Source organism: Salvia splendens, chromosome 9 (assembly GCF_004379255.2).
Source record: "Salvia splendens isolate huo1 chromosome 9, SspV2, whole genome shotgun sequence".
Lineage (NCBI taxonomy): Eukaryota > Viridiplantae > Streptophyta > Magnoliopsida > Lamiales > Lamiaceae > Salvia > Salvia splendens.
In genome coordinates this window covers 8344255-8366704 of record NC_056040.1, presented here as the reverse complement: position 1 = coordinate 8366704, position 22450 = coordinate 8344255, and the positions used below count along the sequence as shown (strand labels likewise).

At 37.6% G+C, this 22450-nt stretch overlaps 1 protein-coding gene across 1 annotated transcript; it reads right to left on the bottom strand.

Moving 5' to 3' along the window:
• Positions 1-11119: 11119 nt before the first annotated feature.
• On the bottom strand, positions 11120-12109 carry LOC121746725 (BAG family molecular chaperone regulator 2-like). The gene is made up of 2 exons (XM_042140647.1): positions 11791-12109; positions 11120-11610 (listed from the first exon to the last, which is right to left on the bottom strand). The coding sequence occupies exons 1-2, from the start codon at positions 12029-12031 to the stop codon at positions 11381-11383; spliced, it is 471 nt and encodes a 156-aa protein (XP_041996581.1). The 5' UTR covers positions 12032-12109; the 3' UTR covers positions 11120-11380.
• Between the last annotated feature and the right edge of the window lie 10341 nt (positions 12110-22450).

Below are 22450 nucleotides of genomic sequence, written 5' to 3'. Positions count from 1 at the left end.
AGGTACTTCACTGGAAGCGGCTGTACTCTTCGGCTTTAGACGAAGCTGAGAAAAGAGCTATAGCCGATCAGACGAAGAATGACGAGCTTCTGGCTCGTTTGGTGAAGCTGGATGCCGATAATAAGGACTTAGAGTCCGATAAGAATGATCTGGAGGCCGAGCTGAATACGACCATTGCTGAGAGGACTGCGTACGAGGATTACATCCGTGTGCGCGGGGGAATGACCATATCAGATGTTCAGAGTCGAGTTGACGAACTGTGGGAGGAATATAATGTACTCCGGAGGAACAATGCGCTGGAGAGCTCGGCTTGCCAACAAGTCGTGACATCATTGCGGCGCTGGGCTTCTCGGTACAACATTGTTCTTTCTCGGCGCCCCTCCATAGAAAGATTCCTTCGGCATATCGTGCCAACAGATGCTCGCACTCCAGATCAAACCTTTGATTCACTTGCTCAAAACCGTACTCCAAGTCAGCAACGAACTCTGGAACAGCCGGAAACGTCAAGACGAGAACAGGCTGAAGTTCGTAGAGGAGCTGTGATTATGAGTGAGCAAGATCAACAAATGCTTCGTGAAGAGACTCTTCGCCGCCGAGGTGCTAGGGCTTCCCGGGCTCAGAGAAGAGGTGGCAGGTCGATTAGAGCATCTCGTCGACCTGCTTATTCTGCAGCTGCCTGGAACGCCCGAACTCAGCTTCACGAGGATTTTGTGAATAGATGGCTCAACTTTAGCAACCCTGGACAGTAGAATAGTCCTTTGTAATAGCGTAACGCCATCTTGTAGGGTAGCGGAGTTGTGTGCCGAACAAGATTTGAAAATGAAATTTTGTTTTTGTTTTCGCTTCTAACACTGTGTATTTACAGCTTAGCGAAAAAATTTCATCGTACTTGTCCTCGGTCTTATGAAGTAAACTTCTTTGACCGGACTTGTCTTTGGTCTGATGAAATAAACATCTTTGACCGGACTCGTCTTTGGTCTGATGAAATAAACATCTTTGACCGGACTCGTCTTTGGTCTGATGAAATAAACATCTTTGACCGGACTCGTCTTTGGTCTGATGAAATAAACATCTTTGACCGGACTCGTCTTTGGTCTGATGAAATAAACATCTTTGACCGGACTCGTCTTTGGTCTGATGAAATAAACATCTTTGACCGGACTCGTCTTTGGTCTGATGAAATAAACATCTTTGACCGGACTCGTCTTTGGTCTGATGAAATAAACATCTTTGACCGGACTCGTCTTTGGTCTGATGAAATAAACATCTTTGACCGGACTCGTCTTTGTGTTCTAATTTGGCGATTTTCGTCGCCGGGATCGAACTTTCCCTTGTCCTAATTCGGCGAGTTTTATCGCGTGGATCGGACTTTCCCAGTTAACCGAAGTGGTCTTATGCAGTAAACCTCTTTGACTAGACATGGTCGTCCTCGGTCTTATGAGGTAAACTGCTTTGACCGAACTTGGTCGTCCTAATTCGGCGAGTTTTATCGCGTGGATTGGACTTTCCCTTGTCCTAATTCAGGCAAGTTTTATCGCGAGAATCGGACTTTTGTTGCAGTTCGTTTCAGACGAAGTGCTTGATTCTTAAGCAGAATTGTGGTCTTGTATCCTCTTTAGAAGCTTTGACACACAATCGTGGGCTTGTTGCAGCTCGTTTCAGACGAACTGCTTGTTTAAGCTGAATTGTGGTCTTGTATCCTCTTTAGAAGCTTTGACGCACAATCGTTGGCTTGTATGTTCTAAAAAGGGGATCAGCCTTTGAAGAACGAGATACCTCAGTTTTATTTGTAAGAGACGACACTCACATAGACAGACACAACGCACGTAGAGACAAGAACAAGTAAAAAACAAAGAAAACACATAAGACTGACTGACCGGACTGTCTCTTACAAATGGAACTTCTTGAGGTTGGAAACGTACCATGTTCGGGGTACTTGTGCTCCTGACGCGTGAGTCAATTTTTAAGACCCTTTGCCGAGGACTTCTGACACCCGATATGGACCTTCCTATGTGGGCTCGAGTTCGCCCAGCTTTTCTGCTCGGCTTACTTCGTTGTTTCTCAAGACGAGATCTCCCACTTGAAATTGCAGCTTCTTCACCCTTTGGTTGTAATACCGGGCTACTTGCTCCTTGTACTTGGCTGCTTTTAGGCAGGCCAATTCTCTTCTTTCTTCGGCAAGATCTAGTTCGGCTCTCAGTCCATCACCATTCATTTCTGAGGAGAAATTGAGTTCGGGGACTGGATATGCCGATCTCAACCGAATCACGGCTTCAGTGCCGTACACCATCGAGTTCGGCTCCGGTGTGACTTCGGCCATTTCGCCGGCCTCTGATTCCGGCTGCTGTGATTGCTATGCTTGATGGTGCCGAACTGATTGCTCGGCACTTTTAAGCGCAATCTGCGAACACACTTGCTCTTTTTCGATCACCTCGGATGACCGCTATCTCTCCTTTAGTGGAGAAGGTGTTCGGCGAGGATGCCTCTGATCGCTATGACCGGGCTTCTTTTTGTCTTCTCTGGATGAGCTGTCTAAAGACCGTTTTCGACGGTCTGCCTCATCGGCACGAGAAAACTTGTCCGCAATGTCCCACATCTCTTGAGCTGTTTGCGGACCGCACTCCACGAGCTTTCTGTAGAGAGCTCCGGGCAGGATTCCATTTTGGAATGCCGAAATGACAAGTAGATCATTGAGATTATCTACTTGTAGGCATTCCTTGTGGAATCTCGTCATAAAATCGCTGATCTTTTCGTCGCGACCTTGACGTATAGAAAGCAGCTGAGCCGAAGTGATCCGGGCTTCCGCTTTCTGAAAGAACCTCCTGTGGAAAGCATCCATTAGATCTCGGTAGGATCTAATGCTGCCTTGGGGGAGGCTATCGAACCACCTTCTTGCGTTCCCGATAAGCAGCTCGGGAAACAGCTTGCACATGTGGACCTCGTTGAGACCCTGGTTCGCCATGTTATATTGATAGCGTCCCAAGAAATCATGAGGATCCACGAGTCCGTCATAGGTCATCGACGGAGTTCGGTAGTTCTGTGGTAGGGAAGTTCGGGTAATATCGTCCGAGAACGGAGTCCTCAATGCTCCGTACATGGCGAACCCGACATTTCTTCGGTATGGAGGAGATGGAGTTCTCCTGTGATTCCGGTACCGAGGATTCTTTCTTCTGGAAGACATGATACTACTGCGGTAGTGACTGTCTCGTATGGAGGGAGAGAGAGAATCCGCCGTTTTCGCCTCCGGCTGCTTTTGGCTTCTCTGCAGGAAGGTTAAGAATTCCTCCTGCTTTTCAGCCAAAAACAGCTTGACAGCCCCGTTCAAATCGGGCTGCTGGGAAGACTCGGTGTGACGGCTGTTGGAGCGGCTTGTTCCTCCGCCATGAGAACTGGTGGTGGATTTATCCCTAGGCTGTTTTCCAGACCTATGGGATGGATTGGCTTCCTCCTGGTTCTCACGGGCAGGAATACGGGTACTCTGCGATCTGGTATGCATTTTTTGGGTTGAAAAAATGGTCAAAAATTCGCTTTATCACAAATTTGGTTCTCTGTTTCCCACAGACGGCGCCAGTGATGAATCCGCGAATTATTGATGTTAATAAATGCTGGTAGAGAATGAAGATTATGACACAGAATTTTACGTGGTTCGATTTACTGAGGTAAATCTACGTCCACGGGGAGAAATGGGGGCAGGTTTGTATTGCTTGATCTGCGAATTACAGCTTACAACACAGACTTGCTATATGATTATTTCTCTAGAGAGATTCTACCCCTTTTCTACCAGATCTAAGTTCTATTTATACATTGAACTAAGATCGTGGCTTACATCATCACTCTAGGTCGTGGATGTCGTGTAGGTCATGGCCTAAGATCGTGGCCTGAGTTGACGCCACGTGGTAGTGGGTGTGTTGGAAGTTGTGGAAATCCTGCATGGGTCCACTAACTCCTTGTTCGGTCGAATACTGAGACCGAACTGCTTTGGTTGCCGATCTGAGAGTAGAGCTTGATGCCGACCTGAGAGCAGAGCTTGATTGGTTGGCTTTTACCGAGCTGTAGGCTGAGGCCGAACTCTTTGGTAATGCCGAACTCATCCGAACTCTTTGGTCATGCCGAACTCATACTCTTCCTTGGGCTTCGGGCTGATGGGCCGTCATTGCTGTTGGGCTTGTTTAGTCCGTGCCCCATCATCTAGCGAATTGTAAATTTCTTTCATTTTCAGTCTCCTTGTCAAGGCACTGGAAATACCAGCTTTCAAGCGTACGAAAATAATAGTAGATCAAATGCAAATATGAGAGAATCTCAACTTTTGTTGCAAAGTAGTCCTTTATCATTTTTATTCGATTGAAATCACGTTATTAATCGTGTATATGCCATGTTAAGGATTGTGCAGTTCTTTCTTTCGGCAACACCATTTTGTTGAATTGGATATGGTGGGACGACGAATACCATATTATTAGTAGAACAGTATAATTGAATAAGAAAATTATACCAGTATAGAAGGTTGATTGACAAATGACAATATCTTGCTGTTATTTTATTATTTTTCCATCCAAACATGGTAGGTCAAGTATTTAATCTAGACGGTAATTTGTTGAAAATTCACCAATTTTGCTTCAATTTCTCAACGGTGGACCCATTTACTTTCAAGTTTAATTTCATACGTATATCATTAAAGATTTGATCGAACTAGGGTACACTTTGGTCGAAGTGGCACAATTCTACTGAATAATACAAATTGTAACCTGCCTTATTTTCTTGTCGTGATTACAAGTGCGCTACAATGAACTCTGAACACAAAAAACCCCAGTAATTATTTTTATTCTTAATTTGAAATAACCACTTCATTATTTTTACTGAAATTGTGTCTTCTTTGTAAAACAAAACAAAATAAAAAGGCAAACTAATGGAATAATCATTTGTATCTATAATAATTTGTATACTATTGGATGATTCATAAGACCTTTTTTTCAAATCGTCACTTTTAGGACTGGTACCAATAACCGCGCACAAGAGTTTATGATACGAACCTCTATTATTATTATTTAGTTTAGATATTATAGGGATTTAGCATATCTTTGTTTTCTTGTTCATTAAGTCAATAACATTATAAATATGATAGACGGTTATCATTTTACTCACTCGATCAATATATGAATTTATTCAATTGGCTCATTATCGTGTGCTTCAAGAAACTATCATCAACGCTGCCGACGAGAACCCCTCTCACGCCCAGCACCCCCCTCGACCGACGTCATCGCCGACCCAAACCTCTTGGGCGCTCGACGACTACGGTCTCTGTTTCTTGATTATGAGGATTCCGACCGTTAAGGAAAGGCATTCCCTAACAACTGGTGCTTTCATTGAGAGCTTACCCTCCCACCATCTCGAACCGAAGCTGCACCGCTGCCCGACGGAAAACATTCCGCGCACAGCAACTGCTTTGGTTGTCGAGTCCCGCCTGTCCGCCGAGCACTAGCCGCCGGACAACACTACTTCTGCAACGCCCGACGAGAAGGATTCTCACGTGCCGCGTCGAAGTCAGACGATCATCATCCACCACAGCCACGCTTCAGTCCGTCGACATGTCATACGACTACGCCGGCTATCGTCGTCGTCGTCAATATGACTTCCCTCAGGCCACACAGCCATTCCGTCCCTACCAGCCGGTCCAACCTCGCCGTGTAACCAGTTGGGACCCTCCGAGCAGCCGAGTGGAAGTACTCCGTCCGCCGTCGTGGCCTGATCCAGAATCACCCTACGTCTCACACCACTTGGATCCACTTGATCGTCGCCCACGGCCGAGATACCAGCCCATCGGGTACCGCGATCGCGCGCAAGATGCTTGGCCCCGACACCATGGTGGCTACGTCGAGAGGGGTGGCCACCTATCTGATCGCAGAGATCATCAGACCCAATTAGGGTTTGATCGCTACCCGACAACCGCAACGCAGCGGCACCACCCAACGTGCTGGGACCCACCGGCGCAACAGCAGGACCGCGGCTACCCGACCGTTAACCGGCATCGACGCTCGGAGACGTGCTGGGACCGACCTCGCCCTCGAGAGGAGGTGAGAGCGCGAGTCCAGCCCGCCTCCCACCAGCCCCGCTACTCCACCGAAAGGCTAAAACGGGACCTGTACAGTCAGCCCGCACGTGTGACCAGTCAAACTCCGGAGCAGCCACGCCTGCCGCTAATACGAGTCTCCCAGGCGGAGAAGTCAGAACGGTCCAGGTTGGGTCTCTGCTGGCACTGTCCCGAGAAATGGGTGATGGGGCATGTGTGTAAACAACGCATTCTCTGTTATGCGGATGATGGGGAGGAGTTTGAGGAGATCATTCAAGATGAGAATTTAGCCGAAGAGAAAACTGATAATACTCCCACGATAGTATTCGGTGATGATGTTCCCAATGACATTACCGATGTTCACAATGATGGCGCTCCTCTTGATGTTCCAAACAACGAGTCCCTTAGAGAGTTCCTCAAGAACAAAGGGATTGTCAAGAACGACAATGAGCTACCGCAAGTGCTCGTTGGGGTATATGATGAGGAGATTGGAGAAAAGGAAGAGACATTGCTAGAAGATAAAGAGGAGGATGGTTCTATCGGTGAAGTGGAGAAGATAATTGCCTCAATCAATGTTGTTCAAGTGTCATCCAAAAATGTTGTTGGAAATTGTTGGGGCAAGAAAGGAGATGATGCTTACACCGATTTGCCCGTAATTGCTTGTGTCTATGTGGATTTGAATGTCGGTGATGTTCCAAGTATGAATCATCGATCAACATCGCTCGACAAAGATGTAAGGTTGATCCCTCCGAGTAATGACATGCCATGCTTGGGCATTCTGGGAGGCGTGGACAAGCTTTTCGATTTGGCAAGGAATTTTTCTGACAAAGTTGGGTCTCCTTTGTTGATTTTTTATGGAAGTGGAGAAGGGAGACGTTCATCTGTTCGGTGCGTGTTTGATCCAGGAGGAGTTGCCTCGCCGAAGCTTCTGCTTTCAACTCTCTTTTTTTGCTTCGTGGTTCCCACCTTGAGGACAAGGTGGATTTTAACCGTGGGGGAGTTGATACGAACCTCTATTATTATTATTTAGTTTAGATATTATAGGGATTTATCATATCTTTGTTTTCTTGTTCATTAAGTCAATAGCATTATAAATAGGATAGACTGTTATCTTTTTTATTCATTCAATCAATATATGAAATTATCATTCTTTTGGCTCAATTGAGTAGCAAACAAGAAACATCTCCTAAGGTTGCCGACGAGGCTGATCTCGCGCTCAACCGCCCCTTTTTGCCGTCCAAGTCACGACCCAACGTTGGGCGCTCGACAACGATGACATCTCGTTTCTTGATTTTGTGTGGAAATCGACGTTAAGGATTTAGGTCCTTAACAGTTTATGTGCAAATTCCTGCGTATATTTCCATCGCAACATATTGACATAGTTTCAGCATATATTTTATAAAAAGAAAGTACAAATATCTCGCAATTTTACGATTGACTTATTGAAAATTCGAATTTCGGAAATACACCATCCGACTGATACAATTTGTAAAAAAAAAATCAGTTTGCTTCCATTACAGATGCCAATAAAAGATTTTGGAAAAATTATACACTTTAGTTCTAGTTATTAATGGTCAAAAGTTCAAAAAATTTTATGAAATGATCTATATATGTTTCTCTAAAATTTAAAATACGCAAACATAGGATAGGACGTACATTTAGTGGATCACCAACATCTCTATTATGGGCCAGCCCAATTACATTGAATGAAGATAATTATTTATGTCGATGCTAATTAATTCAACTAGAAGTCGTTGAAGTTGATAAGAAAATAGAAAAAGAGAAGAAAACGTTCAACTGTGTGCGGACCTAAATAAAAATAATGTGCTTCTAAAGAAATCAAAACCCCAAAACGAAATAAATTGAAAGATTGTCTAAAATTAAAATGATTAAAAAAAGCCTGAAATGATAGAATTTGAGATTTATTTTTTTCTAAAAATGATTAATAATATTTTTTTCGTATATCTCATGATATAATTCGAAGTTCTGTAAAGTCAAAAGTTACGAATGCTTTAAATCATTCAATAATGACCTTGTTCAGTTCTTAGTTATTTTTAAATCATTCCAATAATGACCTTGTTCAGTTCTTAGTTATTAAAATTGCATGAACTTATAAGAATTTTACATAATATTAAATTAGTAGTTGTGAATATGCAATATACACCGTTGTAAAAATTGATAATTTCAACCATTTTCAAAACGGTATTGATTCGTAAACAATACTCAAATGTGTTAGCTAGGCCCCGTGACTTAATATTTACAACTAGTAGTAAAAAAGAATACTAAGGTTATAAAGTATAAGGGCACCCACAATGGGGGCGATCGCTACGATCGGCCCCCCTATCGCATGACACAGGTCACCATCTCCACCCCGCACCGCCTCTACCCCTGCGTGGCTGCGCCGATCGCAAGCCTCAGCCCATGGCAATATCGGCTCCGCATCGGCCTGCGGTATCCCCTTTTTTATTTTTATTTTTAAATTTAATTCAATTTTTAATCTATTATATAAACCACATTCTCCATCAATTCACATTCATCCATTTCCAATCCCAATTTTAATTTTATTACTCTCTCCACGATGATATGAACTTCAGTAACAAGGTGTCTGACATGAAGGGGAAGAAGAAGGAGACAGTCGGAGAGGCATCTGAAGCTGGGCGGACGATGAGTACCTACTCCATAGAGGAGTCGATTGCTCTTGCTCATTGTTGGACACAGATCTCTGAGGACCCGATTTTAGCCAACAAGTGTGAGGGCGGTTTCCGGAGGCGTATCGCGAAAAGATACGAACAAGTAAAGCCCGCAGGGGCCCCGATACACCAGCCCGAGGATCTACGCAAGCATTGGAAACGCCTGGTATATGAGTGTGCTAAATTTCACGAGTTCTACGATGGCAATGCGAGAGGGTTCAAGTAATGGGTCGTGTCGGGGAGGACGAGCCGGAACCCGAGTGCTTCTAAGGGTGTGCTTCCGTTGTTTTTTTATATTATATTTTCTATCTTTATCTCTTTTTTTTCTTTAATGTAGGATGTTTTATTATGTTTTTTAATAAAAAAAAATTTTGTCGTATATATTTACGTTATCTTTTAATTACACAAATAATTAAAAGTGAAATATTAAAAATAATGATAATGTGGAATTCAGATAGACTCTGAGATAGGCTCTGGGATGTGCTTTCATTATAGGGAGACAGGCTCTAGAATGGACCTGCTGATGTGACATAAAAAATGGAGATAAGCTCTGAGATGGCTCTGAAGATAGGCCACCATTGCTAGTGCTCTTTGTGAGTAGAAAAAAAACAAGTGAACAAGCGAAGCGACTCAATTTAATATACTATTCCCCACGTACTCGTTTCATTCTTTATATTTTCCAGAGCATTTATTTATTTTTACTTTTCTAAAGCTCCCAGCTAATAGTCCATTGATGTCCTTATGAACACTTGCATATATCATCATCAGCAAAATATATTGCATTAATTAACGAAAATGAAATGTCTTATTGATTTCCAACAAATATATAATTAAGACCCCACATTATCCCTTTGAATACCATTATTAAAGATTAAATTAAAACTATCCAACTTCTAATCATACTATTAAATTACAACCTTTTAGATATATGTATTTAAATTAATCAGACCATTCATCACTTTTTGGGGAATCAACCACTTTATATTAAAAATTAATTAAATGTTAATAATCAAATAATTAGTTTAATAGACAGAAGCAACTTTTTGACCTACTTAAGCAACCGAAAATCGACACGCTATCTCAATTTTAAATGATAAAAATGTATTGTTGGGTTCTTTTACATGCACGCCTAATTTAGATGCCATTTCATATCATTGTACGTTATCCCAATATATTACTCATTTATATATATTGATAATATATATGGGTTCTTAATAATTTGTTGGGACCTTGCAGCTAACAGAAAGGTTTTGCATCTCAAGCATATTTTTTTCATTTTAAAGCCAACAATTAGTCAATTAATATATGCACTCGTCGTTCCAACATTTAAAACAAAGATACGACAAAAAATTGTGTGGACATTGTTTTAACACACGTAATATGGAGAATTTATATAAGTATACCATAGTGGCTTACCGTGGTACACATAAATAAAGAAATAAAAGTAATTTGTGTATATTAACTTTTTATTAGAATTAGTTAAAACTTTAGAATTTAAATACTCCTTTAAATTATACTCCCTATATATTTTTGTAAACAATTAATTCTACTCGAATATTGTCATATTTGGCCGCCCTTCAATTTAACATTGGTCTACGACGATGGCATTTACTGCTACGTAGACGAGAAGGTAATGCAGTTGTAGATTTAATGCTAATAAGTGACCAAAATATTTTTAAAAAGGTGCCTACTTTAACAAATTTTTAAGTTCTACTATAGCATGTAACATATTCCGATATTATTAGACGGTTCAACCGTTCTAATCCAACCAAGCACCAACTTCATATTATGAGCACAGAGACTAAGCAGATTTTCAAATAATATTATTAAAGTATGTATATAACGAATTCCCTACTTAAATTAGAAGGAAAAATTCCGTCGCACTCTAATTGGAGTAGTGGAGTATTTTTTTATTCAGCACAAGATCATACGCAGTGTTGTGTTATAAGTTAAGTAGAGATAAAATAAAGTAGAAGGGGTATTGTTTTTATTTTAAGAATTATGTCATTTAGAGCGAGACTTCCAAAATGAAAAATGTGTCACTTAAAGTGGGACGGATGGAGGTATGAGCATCTCCAATCATTTATACAAAATTCAAACACATTTTAGTTTAAATGTCACATTGAATAGTGATTTTACTCTAATCATTTACACTAAATTCAAACTTAAAAGAATATTTTCTATATATATTTTTATTTATAAAATTTGAAAAGGTGATTTGGAATTAAAGTGAATGTAAATCTAAAAATAGATATATTTTATTTAAAAATCTAAAATGGTAGTTTTGGAATATTATTAGAGATAATTGTTTACTTATTTTGGATTTTAGAATATTATTGAGATGAATTAATTAGTAAGAAGGGGATGAGTAAGAACCTCTTTACAGAACAAAGAGAAAGAGGAACTAATATCATTGATTCATTTCTGGTACATAGAAGTAGAACATATACCCTATAACTATAATTCAAAATGACTTAGACATTCATCATTTTACAAACACCCCACACAAACACGCATCATTACATTTTAACAAATACTAATAGCTTGTTTTATAGTTAGTTGATCATGAAAACAATAGAAGAAAAACATGTAAGCCTTCATTAATAGTAATACTAGTGTTACTTAATTAGACACTAATAGTGCGATAAGGGGCTCCGATGACCCGGGTGGTCCGGCCCGACCCGAGTAGCTTGCCCTCTCTGATAGCCGGATCTTCTAACATTAGCACTTTGTCCTTATCTCTTACACCTACCATGTGCAAGTGTTCATCATCCTCTCTCTCTTTTCCTTTGAATAGCAATCTTTGCTCGTGGGGCTCCAATTTCGTCAATATTGATAACAGAATCTTCAATTCACCTGCATAATAAAATAGTAAACTCACAAAAATCAGATTACAAAACCCCCAAAAAAAATACTCCACATTGTAGAAAGTCTCAATTTAACATCGGATTATTGTAGAAAGTTAGAAATTCTTAAAAGATACACGCAAATTTTAAAAATTTAACACATTTAATTAGTAATAGATGGAATTGTTACCAAATGTGGAAGTGGCTTGAATTGAGATATCATGCCATTTAGAGACGGTTGAGACTCTAATGGTGATCATCGTCTCTTCGCCGGAATTTTCTTTGCTTTCTCTTTTTTGGACAAGCATGCCGCCGGGCCTAAGTTCCCATTTGATTTCTCCGCGGCCGATGGTGGCGCCGGGGCTTACTCCACCGCCGCCGCCAACCCTAGAATTGCTTCTGGAGAACCGCTTTGACCTTAACCTCATCATTTTCTCTTTCTCTTTCTCTTTCTCTTTCTCTTTCTCTTTCTCTTTCTCTTTCTTTCTCTCTCTCTCACAGTTAGTAGGAAGAAGTGATTGGCACTTTGGCAGTTATATAGAATGAGAAAACAAATATGTGGACAAAATTTGTGATCATTTAAATATAAGTTGCCCATAATTGCTCTACATAATCTTTTGTGGAAATACAATGCCTTTTAAGTTAGTACTTAATAATATTATTATTTTTCTTCTTTTCCTTTTTCTTGAATAGATGGATAAGATATTTTTAAGGTCATACTATTACTTTTATAATAGACTTGAACTCGAGCCATTTATTATTGAATATTTGAATCATTTTATATGGGCACATGCAACATTTTACAAACAAATGAAAGACGTCTAGAAACAAAAATTATTGATCAAAATTCACACGCCTTTTTAACTGTAGTTTATGTGTGACAACAAATATTTTTTAATTTTCAATCATTATTGTAATAATATGTTATGTTTAAAACTAATTACTTGTAATGACTTGTTGAGATATTTTTCATTCTTCATAAATTATGATTATATTTTTCAAATTCCATGAACCTAAAAGTAACAAAACTTTTTTTCAAGTATTAAAGTTAAAGTTCACTCTTTTGCATTTTGAATCATCTAAAAATGAGGCATCTTTTTAATGAATTGCATTTCATTCTCTATCAACAATATCTTCGACCCTTTTTTCTGAGTGTTTTTACTACTTTATCAATTTTGTCAAAATTTATCATTTTATTAGCGAGAAACATATTCACATTGTAAATTTGGTCAGCTTCAGTTTAGCGGAGACATATAACAATGAAAGATTGTTTCTTATGTCCGTAAATTAAATGGTTATGTCCAATTGTAATATATTTTGTCGACATATTTATAAAAGTATTATTGAGAGTTAAATAAAACTAATTAACTTGACATGCGATTAGGATGGATTGAGAGGCACATGGGGTTGCAGGTGTGGGTGTGGTGGTTAGTGAGCCGCTTTGCTAGATTAACGGCCCAAAAACCATCACATCAAATAGTCGGTCGATAATTATACTCTCAGAGCATCTCCAGTGGGCGGACATCCCACTAGGACATCCCAAAAACACCTCCTGCCACGTCACTAGGACTTCCCATCCCACTGCCACGACACTAGGACATCCCCTCCTATGTCCGCCCTTCCCACTAGGACATCCCGCAATAAAAAAAAATCATACATTTACAAATAAAACAATTTACATTTACGGAAATAAAATTTGACGTCAACCCCTCCGAGTCCAAACCTCATACATTATTCGAAAAAATTACGGGAAAAATTAACAACTTTATCGGAAAAATTAACAACTTCATCGGAAAAAACATACATGATTCGAAAAAAAAAATTAAAAAACGGGACGTCCGACCGGATGTCCGACTGGATGCCACAATGGCGGACGTCCGCCCGCCCGTCGCGCCGACGTCCGAGGACACCCGACGTCCTCACGGGACGTCCGTATCCGACCCTAAACGCCACAATGGCGGACGTCCCGGTCGCCCGTCGCGACGTCCGACCGGATGTCCGACCGGACGTCCGCCATTGGAGATGCTCTTACTACTTTTTAATCAGATTGAATATACTAGGTCCATTCATCAATTTAGATTGTTTGAAGTCTTAGAGCATCTCCAGTGGGCGGACATCCCACTCGGACATCCACTAGGACATCCCAAAAACACCTCCTGCCACGTCACTAGGACATCCCACCCCACTGCCACATCACTAGGACATCCCATGCATATCCGCCCTTCCCATCGCCCTTCCCACTAGGACATCCCGCAATAAAAAAAATCATAAATTCACAAATAAAACAATTTACGTTTACGGAAATAAAATTTGACCGAGAATACGAACGGGAAAAATTAACAACTTTATCGGAAAAAACATACATGATTCGAAAAAAAAAATTACACACTAATAAAAAAAAAATTCATACATTATCACGTCAACCCCTCCGAGTCCAAACCTCTTCGATAATATCCTGCTGAAGTCGAATATGGGCATCTGTTTGCCGCATGTCGGCAAATGCACGCAGCCGCTCGACCTCTCCATGAGGTACCCCCATATTCACATTCGCGGTGGCCACGCCGTGACTTGGACCTGCACCCGTATCATCTTCATTGGTCCACTGAGTCAGTTCCGCAGCTTCATTTTCGACAATCATGTTGTGCATTATGATACATGCGTACATGACATCGCCGATGTTGGGAATATAGAGAGAAACTTGTTATTAACGCAAGTGGTGCGAATGAAATAAAATTCAACGAGCCGTATATATAGAGTTTCAAAAAAAAAAAAAAAAAACGGGACGTCCGACCGGACGTCCGAGTTGAAGCCACAGTGGCGGACGTCCGCCCGCCCGTCGCCGGGATGTCCGAGGACACCCGACGTCCTCACGGGACGTCCGTATCCGACCTCCGACCTCCCAACGGTGGACGTCCCGTCGCCCTTCCCGGTGTCCGACCGGACGTCCTACCGGAGGGGCGCCATAGGAGATGCTCTTACCATACATTGCATACAGTTGGGAATATTTAGAATGGATAATTATCCTTTAAATCGTGAATTTTAATTTTGATCTTTACATTTAACAATAACATTTATAGGGGATAAATGCCATTAAATTATAAATTTTTATTTTGTTTGCAACTTTGGAAATGTATATTGTATATTGCAAATAATTGATCAATCTTTTAACTTTTTCGAGTGAGTCGGGCTATAAAGTTATTCATAATTAGGGGTGAGCAAAATAATCGAAACTAAATATTCAGTCCAAACCAAACCGAAATTTAAATTCGAATTGAAAAAAAATAGAAAAGCCAAATTATTTTTAATATTAAATAAATAATGTATTGTATACTTTAAATAAATTCTATTTGTGTTGATTTATATTAATAAATGTAATAATAATATTTAGATTTTAAAAGGATTGAAATTAATTGGATATGTTAATGGTTGATATGATATAATTTTTGTGTTGATTATATAAAATTGATTTATTTTTTGTTTTTTTGGATATATTTTATAGTTTAGATTTCAATTTTTTCTAATTTTTTGGATATATTTATAAAATTTTGGTTTTTCAGTTTGAATTTTGAATTTTCAGGTTTGGTTCTTCGGATAATTCAGTTTTCATTTTAAAAAATATTTAATTTTTCGGTTTAGTTCGATTCGACCAAAATAACCTAACCGAAAGCTGAATACTCACTCTTACTCATACTCATAATTTAAATGATAACTATCCTTTTAAAATATTCATTATTTATAAGGGTAAATAGAACCATCTTTAAATAAATGATCAGCTGGATAAGTGAACCTCCATATCTAGCAGTTCACGAATTATTGATCACTAAAATATTGTTAGTAAATATATTACGGAGTATAATTAAATATTGAAAGATAATGGGTGAAAAATAACGAATATACATTAATAATAGAAAATTATAATCATCTAATGATATCAAAGTCATTGTTATTACTTACTACTATTAGATACAGTTTTAAAATTACAAAAACAAAAATCGGTTCAACCGTCGAACGAACAAGGCATTAATTGGTTTGGTTGGTCCAGTCTGATTTTAAAATATTATAGAAGCGAATGAAGGAACATCAAATAGGGCATGTTGATATTTTGGAGGATTGCATTTTTGTTGCGCATATTATAGTAAAAAAAATAAAAACAAAATCATATATGAAAAAAAGTTAAATGTGTAATATATAGTTGGAATTGCCACAACTATATGTTTTATTAGTTTGCACGAAACTTGGAGGATTGGAAGGTGACAGTTTCAATCAAATTAGCCAAATAACTTGGCCTAAAGCAACAGCAAATGGATAACTAATGTTCCCACTAACTCCTTGGCTACAAATTACCAACTTTAATTAAATATTAGGTTTAATCAATTAACTTATGCTTTTAAGCTCAACTAGAGTGATATCACAGCTAATCTTCTGCTTTCTTTTCTTTTTCTTCATAAATAATGTTTAACATAAACATAAATTCTTTTACTAATTGAATCGCACTAATATCTTGCTATAAGAAATTAGAAGGCTTCTGAATTAATTAACATATTTGTAATATATATAATTCCAATCAATTTGATCATCAACCAGTGAAGTGGAGACTACATTTGAACTCTCTTTGACTTCACTCACAAAAATCCACAAGAAAAATGTTGGTACGACATTGATTTGCTACGGAACTAAGGCTTAGGAATTATGTAACTGAAGTCAAGAAAATACCTACTTAATTTCACTATCCACAAGATGTAAGAGCATCCGCAACGGTGGCGCTGCTCGCCACCGCCGTCCGCTGGCACGTCGAGCAGCGCCGTGCCAGCGAGTAGCTGACGTGGCGCACCCTCATTCGTCAAAGGCATAGCCGTTGGGTTTAAATAAATTATTTTTTTAAAAAAAATCGGTTTTTAATTAAAAAAACTGATAAAAAAAAATTCACTTCCCAAAAAAATTATATCCGTTTTTCCCACTTTTTAATTTTTTTTTTAATTTTTTTTACCCCAAAAATACACACTTTCATCTATAAATACCCCCAATTTCACTCCCAAAAATTCACATCAAACTACACAATTCTCACCATCATTCTCTCATCTCCATTCTCATCTTCAATCTCTCATATCCATTTTCATCTTCATTCTCTCATACCCTACAACATCACTATGTCCGGCCAAGGCGATAACCCTACGGGCTCCCACGGTTGGAGCCCCGAATGGTTCGGTTCACAACCGTTTCCTAGTCCGGAAACGGAATATTCGGCCCCTCCTCAAACCCAAGATTCGGCCGTTCCGGGTGGCTACCGTCCATACCCAATCGACGACCAAGGTGCCTCCGAAGGACGATACGGGTGGACACCGGAGCCTAGGCCGATAATTATGTAATTTTTAATTTTTATGTAATTTTTAATTATGTAATTTTTAATTTTTAGGATTTTAATTATGTCTTTTTTATTTTATTTGTATTTTGTAATATTTATTGTGATTTTTTAATGAATTTTAGTATTATGGAAATGTTTATGTTTAATTGAATATTAAATTAATTGTGCTCGTCCTTGCGGAAGAGCACAGTTGTGGGTGTTGTGCTCTTGCCAAAGAGCAAGCATGAATAGTACCGCCCGGGCCTACAACCGTGCCGCTGGCAAGAGCACGGTTGTGGATGCTCTAAAGGTTATATGTATGTATGTGGTATTAATTGAGTAGTACATCATAGCCTCTTTCGATATTTCACACCCAACAAACCTACATAAATTTCTTCATCAAAATAATGTTACACTGAATTGAATTTTAGAGCATCTATATCTAATAATGAAGAAACATGAATCATTCAAGAAACCAAAAATATATATATAAAGATCACACACACACACACACAAGATTCTATTTCTAAGGGGTTTTGTTTTGTCCCACAAGTGACAGCCCCACTTGTATTTGTGTGAAGGGACTAATGATTCTTGTGTGGTTTAATAATTTGAGAAGACATGTTTGGAATTTGAGTAAAGTCCAAAGAAACCAAACTTCGGTGTCCCATAAAAGGATTTTCGGTGTCTCCCTTAATGCTTATATTGCCCCATTTTTAACACAAATCATGTCGGCCAATATTTCCATTAAATATTGTAATGATAAGGGATGATGCTTAACATCTTATATTTGAAGAGTCATAACAGAGTGAAGTTCAACAGCATTTCCTAAATTCTGAAAACATTAATTGAAATTAAATTTTATGATCATATTGATTAAAAGGAGAGATTGTGCTAATCACATAGTAATTTATAGTATAAATTGTTGAACCAATAATCTTTCTATTTACTACTATAGCTACTGTAGTGGTACGTTCAATTGGTTGAGTCAGTTTGGTCAATTAATTGATCGTCCAACACTCACTGAATTAAATTTAATATTTTTTTAATATGCACAAAATGTGCATTTGTGTCGAAGATGGGATCACAAGGATATGTATCGTAACACATTAAATATTTATATAAATAATTAGCTATTTTGGTCAATCGAATTTAAGGGTCCAACAGAGAACAATAAGATTTTCTTTGTTTTCTAGGAGTAATACAGTAAAATACTACTACTAGTAAAAAGTAAAAACATCCAAATAGGGCGAAATCTTGGACTATTTTCTTCTTGAAATTAATAGCTGACCAATTTTTTCTAAAAACATTAGGCATGATTATAAATCAATATTAATTAATTAATTAAAATAGCATTGCGAAGCGATTCAAATATCAATGCGTCTAGCACATCATTCTCTTATTTAATCTTATCAATAATTTTAATTTTGTACCTGAACTAAATTCTGCCTCCAAATACATAAAATTTTAATTGTTCTCATTTCTATCCAAACAATGCTAATATGGACTCAAGAAATGTGTACATGACTTAACAGCGGAGTTATCGAACGATGTAATTGGACACCGTAACATTAAATTCCCAATAACGATAATTTGTGTGAATAATCAGAAAAACTCAAAGTTTATGTATTTGGAGGTAAAATACTTAAATTGGGCAAAAACAATACCCTTGAATTTAAACCAAGAACTTACAAAATGTAACATTACACAAACACTATGATAGTTGTTGATATCTAAAATCAATCTCATGGCTGTCGGCTCAATTCGGATAACCTATATATGTGGAGATAAGAAAATCTTGATGATGATAACAACAAGCCAAACTGATACTGAAATGAACATTGGATTTATGTAAGAGGAGGAAAGATTTTGCAATCCTTAGGGTGAAAGATTAGTGAATACATCAACCCCACTTCGTTTATTTGATTGGGTGACTGATAGCGAACTAGGGTTGAATGAAAAAGATATTTATTATTTCCCCATTTTGATCGATTTGAATTAATTGCGAATTCATTTGAAATAGAGTATACAAAAGATAGTAACTGTCACTCAATATATAATCCTCACATAGTCACATGGGCATCCATCCTATGGCTTTTATTTAACGAACGTCCCCTTTCTATCTTTTATTATATTGACTTTTTTTCTAATACAATCATCTCAAATTTTGATGGAATACATAATTATTTTCTCTTGTTTTTTAAGCAAGACACATATAAATGGGAGTATATCAATTAGTAAAAACCTATAATTACATGGCACGATTCTTCGTCATGATCTCGACGGGAAAGAATTGAAAATGGAAATTAGGTGAGCAAGATCAACTTCTTGTTGACTAATTTCTCATTGGATCAACCAAATTATTATAGGTCAGATTTTTCTTCATCAATTTTATGTTCGAAATTGATAGTGATTAATTATGTACTCTTATGTACTACTCCATAAGTGTTGTTATTACTCGTTTACCCTTCATCTTCATGGCCTCAGAGGCAAATGGTCATACAAAATATTTTATGTACGATTCTTTCTTGTCCAGGTCCATGAAACTTTTTATTTTTATTTTTACTTTAGGGATGGAATATGTGCAAATTCCATTTGTCAGAGACTAATTATAAAGTTTAGTAATTATCTATTAATGATGACGAAACGCAACTCACTAGCAAGTACTGAGATGTTTTCCCTTGAACCAATAGATTCAAGTTTCGGGTCACATGTGTGCGTGCTACGATTGTAACTTCAAACAAATATTAGTACTATATAGAAAAACATGCATGCATGATTAAAATGTACTAGTAGTATGTAAATTAAAATAAAAAAAATTAGAGAAATTAATGATGTGGATGCAGCTTTAATAGTGCATGCGCGCTTTTGGAACACAAGATAGATCCTTTCACGCTTTTCACAAAATTTGCGATTTCTTGGCATGCAGTCTCAAAGATTTTGTGAGAGATCCTAAAACTATCTTAATTTTTAAATTCTACATGAACTTGGGATAATCAACAGTGTTGTAAATATTTCGTTGATTTGTCGTATGATTGCATGATTTAAATTAAATCAATTAGGATTCGTAAAAACAAGATGATGGTCAAACTTTTACTACCTCGGTAAAAGAGTCCAATTCCAAAGTTCTTGCTAGTACTATCTTTTAATTTCCACGAGTTGTTGCATTCCTAATTTAGGTGATCAGAGAATACCCCCTGAAATATTAGTATGAATATTCTCTTATGTTTTTATGTAAGTCAAATTTATTGAATGAACGCATACAATCCAAAACAAAAAGGTCAACGAGAAAATTACACACAAAATTATAATCGATCAAAACAAAAATATGTACTTACAAATCCAATTGCCCACACTATATATACTCTAGTTTTATCTTATTGGCCATTAAGGTTTCAACGTTGCTAGTGAAGCTTTGAAAACTTTAAAATTCTCGAAAAATGCATAAAAGCGAAGATTATCTTTTTGAAGAATATATGAATAAAAATCTATCGGACAAATTGTCACGTAGTGTGTCTAACTAATTACTAATCATATATAGTTGTATAAATAATTTCTCTCTCTCTAGTTGGATGCACTACATAACAACATGTCTGGACCACTGAATTTTTAGAATATAACTTGTGGGCAACATATCAACACGCAAGTTATCGGATAGTGCTATTAAAAACATTATTGTTTGATTTTCTTATATTGAACGTGAGAAATAGTAAAGAAAATACATGAGTTTCTTGGACCATTTTCTCACACCATCGACTTGATCATTACCGCTTCTTTTTACCCCACATCAAACTTGTACGTCATGCAAGTGTGAAAGAATAATTTTTTGCTGAAAGATAAGATATACTAATGATAATGATAGTAATAATTATTAATGAGATCAAAGAGAATTTATAATTGTTGGAGTCAATACTGCATAGACCTTGCGTATACAATGGGCCTATTTATATGGTAAGTTATTTATAAATTATTTATTGTAGTGTAACTAAACTAAATCTGGCCCATTTGTGGAGCATAGTTTCAAAAAGCCCAATAAGACGACTGTAAAACTAAGTTTGGCCTGGCCCATTTAATAAAAAAAACACATTAGGTAAACAAATTCAATAAATAATTTCCTCTCCATCAACTTTCCGGCGAGCACCACAACCGCCGCCTCAGCCGTCGCCTCCGCCTTGGACTTTCTTCTCTACCAATAACACTTATTTATATTTGTTCATCAGGTCAATTTCTCCTTCACCAGTGTCTAGTTTCTTTTTTTCTTCCTCCCCTCTTTTTTGAGTTTTTGCAATAAATAAAATCTGATTAAAGGTTGCTCTTTTCGTTCAAAGCTTTGTGCTGTACTAAATTCACTGGGATTTTGAATTGACAATGAAAAAAATGTAAGAAAGAAATAGTAGAAATGAGTTACAAACTTATACGACAAGATTGTTTTTTGGAGCCCAAATCATAGTATCACTTTAATTTGAGCTGAAACAATTAATATCCAATGGATTAAATTGATGATATTTCTTGGCGGGAAATGTTGCCAAACCTGCCAGCTCTGGGCTTTTACATGTGGACATGGATAAGAATTGTGACTTTTCTTCGTTTTGGAGTAGGGTTATTACGTCCAAACTAAAGATAGTTGGCTTCCTGAAGCTTTTTGGTAGTTGTTATGTGTGAATTTTAGCTAATGTTGTGGGAGTATCCATGATCTTGAAATTTTGTGATAATTATAGAAGCTATATCCAGCTGACTTTTGAGTTTTTCGGATGCGTGGAGCACTCTACTGCTATAATAACGAAAATGTATCCAATTTGTTATTTCTTCCATCTATGGGGAAAACGTCATTCTCATTGGCGTCTTATTAAATAAAAACGCATACTCGGTTGGCGTTTGACAATTTCTTTTTGATTTTATGTAAATACAGTATATATTGTAAACGCCCACTTAGTTGGTGTCTTTGATTAAAAAATGCCTATTCTGTTGGCGTTTTTAAGCAAATTTCGGATAAAATAAATCCTTATTTATAATTGAACACGCCGATCACGATGACGTCTTTAAAAGATTTTAAAAAAAAAACTAAAATTAGAAATGCCAACTCCATTGGCGTTTTTTTTTACAAATAATCTGAGATTGTAACTCAGAAAGAGGGGAGAGAGAGAATGGTGTTCTACTTCAAGGGGCCATAAATCCTTATTTATAATTGAACACGCAGATCACGATGGCGTCTTTAAAAGATTTTAAAAAAAAACTAAAATTAGAAACGCCAACAAAATAGACGTTTTTTATTCAAAGACGCCAACCAAGTGGGCGTTTTACAATATATATTGTATTTTACATAAAATCAAAAAGAAATTGTAAAACACCAATCGAGTTGGCGTTTTTACTTAATAAAACGCCAATGGGGATGACGTTTTTCACATAGATGGAAGAAATAACAAATTTGGTACATTTTCATTCTTATAGTAGTAGAGTGCTCCAAAAAAACTCCCTGACTTTTTGCAGTTTCTCCACATATAAAAATAAA

What these genes read in the sequence shown, in the direction of transcription:
- LOC121746725 (XM_042140647.1), bottom strand. Translation starts at nt 12,031, where the DNA reads ATGATGAGGTTAAGGTCAAAGCGGTTCTCCAGAAGCAATTCTAGGGTT. An exon ending in TCAAGCCACTTCCACATTTG is followed by an intron (nt 11,611 to 11,790) that starts GTAACAATTCCA and finishes TTTATTATGCAG; the next exon opens with GTGAATTGAAGATTCTGTTA.